At 41.4% G+C, this 13,047-nt stretch overlaps 1 protein-coding gene across 32 annotated transcripts in view; it reads left to right on the plus strand.

Moving 5' to 3' along the window:
* Positions 1–13,047, plus strand: part of LOC112664092 (phosphodiesterase 4D interacting protein) — a 400,486-nt gene that overhangs the window by 174,617 nt on the left and 212,822 nt on the right. For 30 of the 32 annotated variants that reach the window (XR_004806427.2, XM_049095446.1, XM_035700992.2 and 27 more), the window contains 2 exons: positions 4,729–4,817; positions 10,384–10,616. Coding sequence is in view for 31 of the 32 variants with exons in the window: in XM_049095446.1 (XP_048951403.1) it covers positions 4,729–4,817; positions 10,384–10,616 (322 nt within the window). In the remaining variant the exon portion in view is untranslated. Of the gene's footprint in view, positions 1–4,728; positions 4,818–5,091; positions 6,753–10,194; positions 10,279–10,383; positions 10,617–13,047 lie in introns of those variants that run through there. The other 2 variants (XM_049095458.1, XM_035700994.2) reach the window with 2 other exon arrangements.

Raw genomic sequence — 13,047 nt, forward strand, 5'->3', positions numbered from 1 at the left:
TCCTATTGAGGGAAACATACTCAGAAGTAAGGAAGTACAGATAGACTCAATCAATCAAGATCATCCAGTTATAACATTAGGTATAAAATTTCTGCTGGTTACATTTAGGTTATGTGGCTGCTTTTTTTCAGCCCATAGACCATGTAAGTTTACCAACAATAATACTATTGTTTAAAGGCGCTATTTATTGAGTACACGCTGTTTGCAAAGCACTGTTCTAAGCACCTCAAATACAGTGAATCCTTCAAAGTTCACTACAACTGCATGGAGTGGATGTCACTGTTAACCTTAATTAGTAAGTAAGGAAACAGTTACAGGAAGGTTATGGCTTGCCTAATGTCACATAACTAATGACAGAAGCAGAAATCGAACCTAGACAATTGGGCTCCAGAGTTCATGTTCCTATGCTATCCTTGATTTTTTTTTCTTTAAAGATTTTGTTTATTCCTGAGAGACACAGAGAAGCAGAGACATAGAGGGAGAAGCAGGCTCCTCACAGGAAGCCCAATGTGGGACTCGATCTCCGGCCCGGGATCACACCTTGAACCAAAGGCAGATGCTCAACTGCTGAGCCACCCAGGCGTCCTGTCATCCTCAATTTAAATATCTTCACAAAACTATCAATTTTTGTTTCAAGTAATTAAAAGAATACATGTGCTTAACACTTAAATTTTCACTGAAGGTTTTATAGTGTTTTAGAGGCTTTTATTTCTGTGTACTTTATCAAGTCAGATAGCTGGTAGAAAATAATTTTCTAAATGTAAAAGGGAGTTTGAGGTACCACCTCCATTATATATATGGCTCAAAGCCTAGAAATTTGCAAGAACCACAATTTGGGAACCACCATCAAAGCCTCAAATGAAAAAAAAAAAACTTTAATAAAATTTCTAGTTTAACATGTAAAACTTAACCTGGAGATAAAACCTGAAGGAGAAAAATAAACTCGAAGTGACAGACTCTTTTCAGAGTATCTAAAATAATAAGCAGTAGATACACCATTATAAAGTATAGTACCTTTAGAAATTTAGAACATTACAAATTAGTTTGGAAAATGGTGTTTTGTTGCCTTGTAAAAACCTAGAAAAGGGTATTCTCTCACAAAAGAGAAATTACTTTGTCATGGATTAAAAAAATAGTGAAAGAGGGATCCCTGGGTGGCGCAGAGGTTTAGCGCCTGCCTTTGGCCCAGGGCGCGATCCTGGAGACCCGGGATCGAATCCCACGTCAGGCTCCCGGTGCATGGAGTCTGCTTCTCCCTCTGCCTGTGTCTCTGCCTCTCTCTCTCTCACTGTGTGCCTATCATAAAAAAAAAAAAAAAAAAAAATAGTGAAAGAATGGTATCAACTGTAAACTTACAGGGCTTTATGTGGGGTAACTTACTCATTCCAATATTTTCTACAAAATTTTTCAACTTTATTCTAGTGTGCCCTGCCACTCACCACCAGCCTTGAGCATTCTTTTTTTTTTTTTTTTTTTTTTTTTAAGATTTTATTTATTTGATAGAGCACAAGCAGAGGGAAGCCGCAGGCAGAGGGAGAGGAGGAAGCAGGGAACCTTAATGCATGGCTCTATCCCAGGACCCTGAAATCAGGACCTGAGCTGAAGGCAGGAGCTTAAACCCAGACTAAGCCATGTAGGCTCCCCAGCCATCAGCATTCTAATTCAAAATTGATAAAAGGGTGAGCAACTATTGAAGCTCCCCTGAAGGAACTACAGCAGACTAAGCTAGCTAAAAATAAATAAGGAAAGCAAAACCTCCTATGTAGTAGAATGTTGGGATGAAATAGGCATTCTTACTTGGTCTCCACTTAACTCCTGATAAAGTCAAAACCATTGGCATTGTGTCACTGAGTGAATTAGAACATTATCTAAAAATGCAAATGTGGCATCAGGAAGGCAACAAAGGTAAGTAGGGGGCAGAACGTGTGAGATAAAAGCCTTCAAGACCAGTGGCAGTCACTTTCTCTAATTCTCCCTTACTTTACTCCTAGGACCTAGCACAGGAGTCATCTTCAGATGTGAGGCAGCATGGCTGTACAAGTCACCAAGAATGATAATGGAGATGAGTTCAACTCATACAGCTGAGCTTACTTCAACCACAGGATTATCTAGCCCAAAGCTCAGGGGAGAAGCGGTGTGAAAACTGTGTTTTCTTAATCTGACATTGAGTGGGGCATTCATTTTCTTTGCAAGAAAAAAATAAAAGATTCTGATCTCTACTGTTATACAGGGAAAGATTTTCCAAAATAAGCATAATAAGATATGTAAGTCCACAAGTGAATTAGCTTCCTGGATTCAGTGAGTTGCCAAAGCTTAGAGAATGTGCTCATCCATCTCTCCACAACCAGTATTGAAAATGAGATCATTCTGGGGCCAGTTTGAAAGAGTAGATTTTGGAAATCCCTTTTGTACGCTGCCAGGGAATGTCTAAAAATGCTGAGTGGTTGAGGTACCTCATAGGTAGAACCTTATCGAATAGGACACAGGAATTTGGTCCAAAGTTAATACAATAAGAGGTACCTGGGTAGCTCAGCAGTTGAGCATCTGCCTTCGGCTCAGGTCATGATACCAGTCTGGGGATCAAGTCCCGCATCGGGCTCCCCGCAGGGAAACTGCTTCTCCCTCTGCCTATGTCTCTGCCTCTCTCTGTGTCTCTCATGAATAAATAAATAAAATCTTTAAAAAAACAAAACAAAAACAAAGTTAATGCAACATTTGTGGAATGAGTCATAAGATTAAGTTGTTAGGGCAGTATGCTTACTACCTTCTAGTACTTTAATAAGATTGACCTCAGTCACTGCAAATACTCTGGCATGAACTTGCAGATGACAAGAGATGGAATGAAGGTGTGAACTGCCCCTGTTCAACTTCTCTGCAGAGAGGGTAGTGAATGCTCATTACTCATCCATGGATGTCTGAGCTCAAGAGCAGGTTCTTTGGTCATGGAGGAAGAAACAAAGATATGATTTGTCACCAGAAGGAACAGTGAGTTGCCTCTGTCTGAAAGTCCAGAGATTTGACTTCTTGGCACAGCTCTTGTCAGGACCAGCTGCGTAAACTTGGACAAACCATCTAATCCCTTTCAGGCACAGGTTACTCAGTGGTCAGAAGAGGAGTTTTAATAGGCTGGTTGCTGAGGCCAGGGTCAGAACTAGATCTCAAGCTTCTCTAACTTGGGCAGGTTCTATAAGACCTATTCTGTAGACCCAGGGAGTGTCATGGTAGATTTTCTTTGGTATTAAAGTGAATTAACCATCATGAATTCCTCCATTTTCAGAAGAAATCAATAATGTGGGCCACAGATCTTAATCTAAAATTGGATGAACAGTCTTACTGTAACAGATGTGAAAAGGAAGAAATGCCCTAGTTTTGTTCTGTCCTATATGGTAGCCATGAGCCATGTGTGGCTAGTTGAATTTACATTTAAATTAATTTAAATTTTAAAAATTGAGTTCCTCAGTCATTCTAGCCTATTTCGAGTACTCAGTAGCCATATGTGTCTACTGTATTGGGCAGCACATGCATAGAATTGCAGAAAGTTCTGTTGGTCACACTGTCTCAGTCCTTTGCCCAGACAACAAATGGCAGTTATTAGTTCTCCCTTAGTGCAAGACATAGATGTTTGTGCCTTAGGGTGAGGGTGTCCATCTTTAAGGAATGAAAGAATGTTTTAAAACCCACTTGGACATTGGGGTGCCTGGGTGGCTCAGGGTGTGATCCTGGAGTTCCGGGATTGAGTCCCACATCGGGCTTCCTGCATGGAGCCTGCTTCTCCCTCTGCCTGTGTCTGCCTCTCTGTATGTCTCTCACGAATAAATCCTAAAAAACAAAACAAAACAAAACAAAAAAAAACACTTGGATAAAGAAGCGTAAGAAACCTCTCAGGCAAAAAATGCAAGGAACAAGAGTTTAGAGTGATGGGAAGGTTAAAGGAAGGAATTAGGAAACACCCAAACCATTTTGTGCCTTGAGTCTTGACTAGTCCTGAGCTTCTGTAGAACACATAGCTCCTAGAGGGGTGTTCTTCAGAGATATTGTCACCCCATGATCCCAGAGATGGAAAAGTATGAGAAAGCAGGTTACCTTAATCCCCAGCAAGTCAATGATCCTCTCAGTACTCAATGGTAGGGAAATGGTTAGTCATATTGGGCCCATGTTTCTTTTTTTTTTTTTTTTTTATATACCAGCTTTTTATTTTTTTATTGGTGTTCAATTTGCCAACATATAGAATAACACCCAGTGCTCATCCCATCAAGTGCCCCCCTCAGTGCCCGTCACCCAGTCACCCCCACCCCCAGCCCACCTCCCTTTCTACCACCCCTTGTTCGTTTCCCAGAGCTAGGAGTCTCTCATGTTCTGTCTGGGCCCATGTTTCAAAAAAAAGTTGTTACATAGCTGGACTGGCAGGACAGGGATTAATTCAGGCTATCTAGAAATAGGTGAGAGGGGTAACCACTCTAACAGCCAACTCCTTAGGTACAGGCCTGTGCAGTCAAAGCCAGCAAATGTTTTAAGGCTTAAGCTTCAATATTAGTAAGAAAGTATCAGTGATAAAATGCTTTTCTACAGATTTGGCACACCGGTTCCACCTTCAGTCCTCCTGGCTAGGGAATCATGCATATGTGGAAAGGAAGAAATCAGAGGCAGATGGCAAAAAGTGTAATTTTAGCTGCTCTCTGAAAGCCACCTGTGAAGGGAATCACCTTTCTCTTCTGGACTCACTTACAGGTGCAGCTGCAGGGGAAGATACAGAAGATGCTAGTACTGAGTTCACGGACAGCATCGAGGAGGAGGCTGCACACCATAATCACCAGCAAGTAAGTCCATGTCAGGTTCTGGGTTCCCAGGGTGGAAGGCTCATAGCCCTTTGGGGTCTGGTGTCTCCTGCAGCCCTTGTGAGCCTAGAGTGAGAAGCTATCTTTTTATAAAAACCACTTCCCAGTCTTCTTTCTGTCCTCCCTGAGCTTCCAGCCACCTTGCCAGCCAACCCCTGTCTTCACTCTCCACTTTTCTCTCCAATCTACCTTTTTTTTTTTCTCCTTCTATCCCCTGCTCCTCCTTCCCACCTTTGCCTCTATGTACCATCTATAGCTATAGCTTCAGAAGAATTTTACTTACAACAAGACCATGGACAGTTCCCCTTTTGGGTTTTTGTATCTGAAACACACCACAGAAGACAGGGAGACATCGGAGGGCTGCTTGGGAGGTGGCAGGCCTAAGACCTGCTCAGGAGAGTGCTCTCTGAGAACCTCCCAAGAGGATCAGAATGCTTCCAAAGCGGGGATCTGTCTTGGTGAAATCTCGTTACACAAAAGAGAAGTCTGTTGGGCAACCTGACAGACCACCCAGGTTGTGACACATCAGTGACCAGCAGGTGACACTTCAAGAGCAAGCCCCCATCAAACCTCAGAACTTGGTACCCAAGGCTGAAACACTGTTCCCACCAGCCATCAGTGAAGGTGTAACCAGCATGTTCTCAAGCTCAAGAGTTGAATGTCCTGGACCTCAGAGATTAAGTCACCGACAGTGATCCCATTGCACTCACTGGCACTCCTATGTGTCTCCATGTTGCCCAGTGACATTTAGCAATCACATCTCCTAGATGGACCATGCCTGTGAGTCTCTGAGTTATTAAGGAGAAAGTGGATCATTGATATCTGTCCTTCTGCAGACATAGCTAGGCTTTTCCATTGATAGCTTCCTTGTAGTTATTAGGAAAACTGCTAAGAAAATGAGGCTTTCTGGGTCTGCCTCTATACCTCTCATATAAGGAAAAAGGGAGACCCAACAAAAAGAACCCACATGATCATTCCTCAAATATCATAGGACTTGGCACAATCTTTAGCTCTTGAGGACATGAGTAGTTAATTGTCTAGGATACCTCACGTCCTCAACACAGTTTCTTTACATTCTATCAAGATCCCCTTTTTGTTGCTCTAGCCATATCTGACCCTCACTCCCTTAAGTTCTTGCATGAGTTCAACTTCTCCTTTTGTTTGAATATCTTCTTCTAAGTCCTCCTAACCAGTGCTTGTGACTTTAATTATGTATACTACTGCCCCTCCAGACAGATCCCTTTGCCTCCCATTTCCTAATGTCACTGAGGAGCTTTGGGGAGAAGAGAGGGATCTGTAAGATAAGCAAATGTCCATTCTAAGAATTAGATTGAGATGTCAGCCAGTCACTGGTGGTTATTGCTGCTGTGGACAGGATTAGCTTCAGAAAAAGTGAACAACAGACACAGATGTGAAGACAGCCAGATTCTGATTCTGATTGACACAATCTAAACTATGTGTAGTCATAAGAGCCCTCTGCTCTAATTCTCAATTGTAGGCAAACTACTTGTAAAATTGTTCCTTCCTTAACCTTCCTTCCTATAGCTTAGCATGGAGCAAATGACCAGATAACATTTTGAGAAGGTCAGTTCAATCCTGGAATAAACCTTTTTATTGGGGCATATGTATTTCCCTTGCAATGTCTACCCTATTACTTGGCAGAGATACTTAATAAATTATTAGTTAACCTTTGGATTAGGTTTTGACTCATGATAGACAAATTTACATACTTGATGGATGAAGAATATCTTGGGTAAGCATCATTTTCTTTTCATAATCTTTCCTTGAAAATCAATCTCCAGTTTTGGGTAGGATGAACGTTGGTGTATGAAATCATTGTAAATTCACTTCAACTTTTCTGGAGTTTGAGGGTATGACTCTCCTGCTGCCAAATAAATAAAGCTTGTTTTGCCATAACTGTTCTGTGTACCGATTCTCAAAACTGTGTTTGCTGGTTCCCGGGGAAATCGTCCTTTACAATTCTGCTCTGAGTTCCTGCTTGCTAAGTCCTTGGAAGATACACTTTATTCGACACCGAGCTACGTCCTGCGTTAGACATACACAGACTTCCCCCAACAAACACATCCTAGTCTGTGTTCCTTCCAAGGCAAGAGCTATCTTTTGGCCAAAGCAAGTTGCTTCATCCTTATTTTTAGACTACTCAGGAAGTCTCAGGTCTGGCTATGTTGGTAATTTCCCCGAGGTATCTCCCACAGAATCCCATTCTCAAGCAAATGTAAGGTCTATAATAAATAAGTAGGAAATGCCTGTGAAATGAATCAAGCATTGCCTTTCTTCATTTGAACCTTTGTAGTGGAAAAAAAGTTCATCAAGAATCAAAATTCAAAAAAAAGAATCAAGATTCAAATACAAAGAAGGAGAAAAAAGTAGTGTGAAGAACTTGAGAAAAAAATCATTTTTAATGCCCTCATGCTGCGTGAGGACTGATTTACATTATGAGACATATTGTAATGGGTAAAAACAAAGCAACTCAATTCAAACGAGATCAGTTGTGCACATAGATTTCTGTAGGGTAAAAGAAAACCCAGAGTACACAAAGTTTAATTATACAATGGAAGCAATAGAACAGATGAATTAGGAAATGGCAGATGGGGAGGAACCTGTAAGAGACATAATTAACACTAGACCTAGAGGGTTCTTACGACCACCACACATACTGAAAGCCCTGGGGTTTTATTTGGGGAAAATATAGAAATATTAACTTTGCATAGGTGAGAAAGAAAAACTGATTTAAAAGATTCTGAGTCAGTTTTCATGCATTTACATTTCAATTTAAAAAATAAGTTAGCCAAAGTAAGCTCCCTTTGATGCAGAAATGAGAACCCAAATTAGCCTGGAAACAAATCATAGCTCTGTTTTCTTTCTTTCTTTCTTTTTTTTTTTTTTTAAGATTTTATTTGTTTATTTGAAAGAGTGTGAGTGAGAGAGAACAGGAGCAAGAGGAGAGGCAAAGGGAGAGGGAGAAGCAGACTCTTCACTGAGCAGAGAGCCCAACGAGGAGCTTGATCCCGGGGCTCCAGGCTCATGACCTGATCCGAAGGCAGAAACCCAACCGACTGAGCCACCCAGATGCCCACATAACTGTTTCTTAATTTTAAAGTGGGAAATTAGACCAAGTATACCTTAAGGCCCCTTCTGGTATTGACATTCCATCGTTCTTAATTTTTTCTTTTTAAAGAAAAGGTAAATTTAAATCAATAGAAGATAACATACATCCAGAAGGCACTTTAAAAATAGATAGGTATTGCTGGGGCACCTGAGTGACTCAGTCAATTAGGCATCCAGGTCTTGATGTCAGTTCAGGTGTTGATCTCAGGGTCATGAGTGTGGAGCCTACTTAAAAAAAAAAGACAGTTATCATTAAAGTGAGACATTATTTTTAAACAGAAGGAGCCTTTAGGTTTTAGAGAAGAATAAAAGCACCCATATTTGAAACTGATGCCAGATTATTTTTTTAAAAGATTTTGTTCATTTGATAGAGATAGAGTGCGCACAAGCAGTGGGGAGGAACAGTGGGAGACGCAAACTCTCCACTGAGCACAGGGAGCCCGACCCCAGAGCTCAATTCTAGGACTCTAAGATCATGATCTGGTTGAAAGCAGACGCTTAACCGACTGAATCACCCAGGTGCCCATGCAAAGTTTATTTTAGTTAAGTTAGTTGGAAAGGGTTTATTTTAAAAGGTAACATCACATAGTTTAAATGAGAGTTTGAGGTCCTAAATTTTCAAAAGTGGTTTTATCCAGTCCCTTTTATTTTGTCCCAAGTCCTTGGCGGTATGTACAGAGACAGGCCAGAATAACTGAGCCCAGCAGCAGAACCAGAGAGACAAATGTCAGGCTCAGAACTGTAGGGATGCCTAGGAAATGAGCAGCTTTGTCTATGCATCTTTCTTCTTTTTCTTTGCAACCTCAAGTGCTGTGCTACTAAACACCCTGCATATATGTGCTATCAATCAACCCCACCCATACAGCCTAGATCTTACCATGCTCAGTTACAAGCAAAAGCCCTACAGCTTTGTGCAAGCAGCTATTTATCAATCATTGATCCATTTAAGCTGCTCTGGGCCCTGTTTTGTTCAATATATTTGTGAACTGAATAAAGCTATAAAGCATGTAATTAATTCTACAAATCATCCCCAATCGAGTGGCTACTACTTGAGTTATGGAGACACACATAACATATTTTGAGGACTTTGATCATTAAGAAATGATTTGTATAGCAACAATGAATTTACTGGCAACAAGTACAAGTCACACTGTTAACACAGAAGAAACAGCACGACCTCGAAATAGCTGTGGGAGAGAGGTGGGAAACTGGGAGATCAAAATAGACTAAAAAAAAAATAGACTCGAAGCTAAGTAGAACCCCAAAGTGCAGTCGCAGAGAGGAGAAAGAAGCAACATGGCATTGGGATGTATTAAGATTAATGTTGGGGGCACCTGGGTGGCTCAGTGGTTGAGTATCTGCCTTTGGCTGGGGAAGTGATCCTGGGGTCCTGGGATCGAGTCCTGCAATGGGCTCCCCACAGGGAGCCTGCTTCTCTATGTCTCTGCTTCTCTCTGTATGTCTCCCATAAATAAATAAAATCTTAAAAAAAAAAAAAAGATTGTTGGATGGATGGATGAGAAATCCTTGCACTAAAATATGTAGTCATACACTGAATAAGTTATCATACCCAGGATTTGGTTTCCATACTTTTAAAAGTGTGTGGAGAACTGGAGAGGAACCCAAGATGAATCATAAGAAAGTCTTTAAAAAAAAATTATCCTTTGAGGAAAAGCTACACAAACCACTTGAGTTGACACACTGAAGAGTAACTACAGGGGCATCCTCAAAACGTAGAAAGGTATGGGGAAGTTATTTCCACCTTGTTTTCTTCCCAGGTGTTTAGATTTGTAGAGCTCTGTGCCTGGTAGCATCAGCACAAGGGTGATAACCAACAGGTGATACTGGCTGCTGGGCAGGTGGTCTCACTTTTAACTTCTCCGTAGTTCCAGGACGAGAGTCTTAAGCTTCTGTTCTCTGTAGCTGAGTGCCTTCTGTCTTAGTCATCCTTCTTAGGGCCTGAGGTTCAGGCATGGCCTGAGGCTTTGAGTGCTGGGGTCTCAAGGTGTGATCTTTGCAGTCAAGGACTTGGATGTTGTGTGGAGTCAAAGAAGTTTCCTGTCTTGTAGGAAGATTCTTAGGGGACTCTGCCCCTCTGGAGGAGAAGAATCACAGCCTCCACACTCTCCAGTCCTATGTAAACCTCATGTGTTTGCATTTGGTTTTTATTTATGATGTGCTGTTGTTTTTTTCACCCACATCTGGATGCCACTCTTCCTGCCCATGGAAGCAATTCTTCCTGCTTTCTTGCTGTCCTCATCACCTAAACCAATCTCCAGGGCCCTTATGACTGAGGAAGTCCTTAGGGTGAGCACATTTTAGTGCTGCCTCTTTGGTTCGCATTAAAGCCTGCCTTTGCGATCTGATGTTCCTCTTGAATCCTCTTCCCTAACTTCTTTAAACTATGGTTTTCTTTCAGCTCATCAAGGTGGCTTTGGAGAAAAGTCTGGCAACTGTGGAGACTCAGAACGTATGTCTCCCCCCTCCTTCCTCAGCAGGAGGGGACAATAACAGGGGTCTTCAGGAGGAGATGCTCCACCTGAGGGCTGAGATCCACCAGCACTTAGAGGAGAAGAGGAGAGCTGAGGGGGAACTGAAGGAGCTAAAGGCTCAAATTGAGGAAGCAGGATTCTCCTCTGTGGCCCACATCAGGTAGGACACTGCCCAGAGAAGGGGAGCCTGCCCATTGAGAGGCCACCATAGCCAAGGAGTTCACCTTGCTGCAACCAAGGCATTTGTGCTACTATAGGGCTTCTTGGTTCATATCCCAAGCTCCATGCCTTAATGGAACTCTTTAGAGAAAACTCAGTAATATTGGATAATGGTGATTGTTAATAATTACCATTTAAATTATTTAAATCTGGTCTTAATTCAATATAATAATGCCCATTATTAGCTATGCAGTCACAAGTGCAGACATCCCAGTTGTATGACAGGTGTTGCCCTTTGAATTGACTGGAAGATATGAGAAATGATGCTTTGCTGCTGCATGCAGAACCAGAATAGTTGTTGAAGGAGGAGGATTTTTACAGGGACCCCTTCATCTCCACTCAGCTCTCTCTCAGCTGCATGAATCCCTAAATCATGGAGTAGCAACTTTAATAATCTCTGCTGTTTTGTTAACTTTACGAAAGTGGCATATAGCTGATTCATTGGCTAGATTGGCCACTCTGTTTTTTTTTTTTTTTTTTTTTTTAATTTATTTATGATAGTCACAGAGAGAGAGAGAGGCAGAGACACAAGCAGAGGGAGAAGCAGGCTCCATGTACAGGGAGCCTGATGTGGGATTCGATCCCGGGTCTCCAGGATCGCGCCCTAGGCCAAAGGCAGGCGCCAAACCGCTGCGCCACCCAGGGATCCCTGGCCACTCTGTTTTTAATGGCATTTTTTCAAAAGATGTTTGGGGAACATGCTAATAATGTAGGGCTAATCCATTCATCCTTGCCTATTACATGCCACCTAAGCAACCTTGAGTCATAGAATAATATTAACACTAAAGAGGACCTTGGCATCTAGCCTATCCCTTATTTCATGGCCAAGAAAACTCCAGTGTAAAAAGTTCTAGCAACTTGCTCAAAGTTGCATATTAGTCCATGGCTAGACCCCTGCCTCCCAATTTTTAATATGTAAGCCTTTTCTTCTTTGGCTATATACTTTGCCAAACAATTTTGGAAATATTCTTGTGATCATCCTTCATGCTTGTTCTTTTACTCTGAATACTCATGATTTTTTTTTTCTTTTTTTTTTTTAAGAGAGAGCACAAGGCAGGGAGGGGCAGAGGGAGAGGAAGATAGAGAATCCTAAGTAGTTTCATGCCTGCCGAGGAGTCTGATGGGCTCAGTCTCACAATTTTGAGGTCATAACTTGAGCTAAAATCAAGAGTCAGATGCCTAACTGACAGAGCCAGCCAGGCACCCCATAGTATTTCCTTCTACTGAAGTGAAATTCTACTTAAGTGAAAGAATAAGTTTTTATTTTTTAGTAAGCTCTATATAGGCCCAATGTGGGGCTTGAACCCACAACCTCGAGATCAAGTCACATTCTCTACTGACCTAGTCAACCAGGTACCCCAAGCATAAATTTTACTTAACCTTTTTTATGTGTAAACTTGGTTAAGCTCTTGGATAAGAACAGTACATCTCTTTTGATCCTACAGCTGAATATAAAATCAAACCAAATGTAGATACCTTCATAGTTTATTTTCTTTTTTCCCCAGAATTACTAACCTGAAACTCTGATTCACCTTTCCACCCAACCTTAAGAATCACAGATACTGTAGAAGACAGAATCTGTCTAATGTTTCCATTAGCAATAATCATGCCTCAGGTAAACTTCATTGCCTATGATACAGCCACTGTGAAAAGCTAAGATCTATCTAAGGAAAGCCCTTCTTTTGAGAAGACTTTGTTGAGCTTTGTTCTCTTCGGTTTATATCATGAAAACAGTTTTTCCCCAAAAAATGAAGCTATAATATAATACCAGATATTTTTTCCATACTACACATGTGTTGCCTTCTCTCCATCTCACATCTCAGTTTTGGCAAAATACCTGTCCCCCTTCTTCATCGAGGAAACTCTCCTGGATAGTCAGTCTATCTGATTCCCATGTCCTAAAGTATTTTCTTTTTTTCTTCTTAATTCCCACTAGACAAGTATTGCTCATGTTTTGAAGACTTCAGGATTCTAAGAAACCCTATCTAGGGGGATAGGCGACTGCTAATCCTTCCAGGTGTGAATGACTTGTGTCTTTGGCTCCTTTAGGCAGCACTTCTCAATTTAGCATGCTTAAGAATCACCTGCAGAACTTAAGTAACATCTAGATCCATGAGCCTTAGCCTTAGCTCTAAAGTTTGGTTTTTTTAAACAAGGACCTCATAGGATTCTGATATTAGTACTTTTCAGGTCTGCAGCTGGTACAGCAGAATAAAATGACTCCTCTGTGGCAGACCCTGAGCTAACCAGACCACATATGCAATTTCATTTAAGAGTCCAGTAACTTCACTGGGTCCAAGTTATCCTTATTTTTCATAAAAGAAGACTGAAGCTCAAAGAGGTTAAGCAAACTGCCTATTTAAATGAATTGG

The sequence above is a fragment of the Canis lupus genome, chromosome 17, assembly GCF_003254725.2.
Source record: "Canis lupus dingo isolate Sandy chromosome 17, ASM325472v2, whole genome shotgun sequence".
In the NCBI taxonomy this organism is placed as follows: Eukaryota; Metazoa; Chordata; class Mammalia; order Carnivora; family Canidae; genus Canis; species Canis lupus.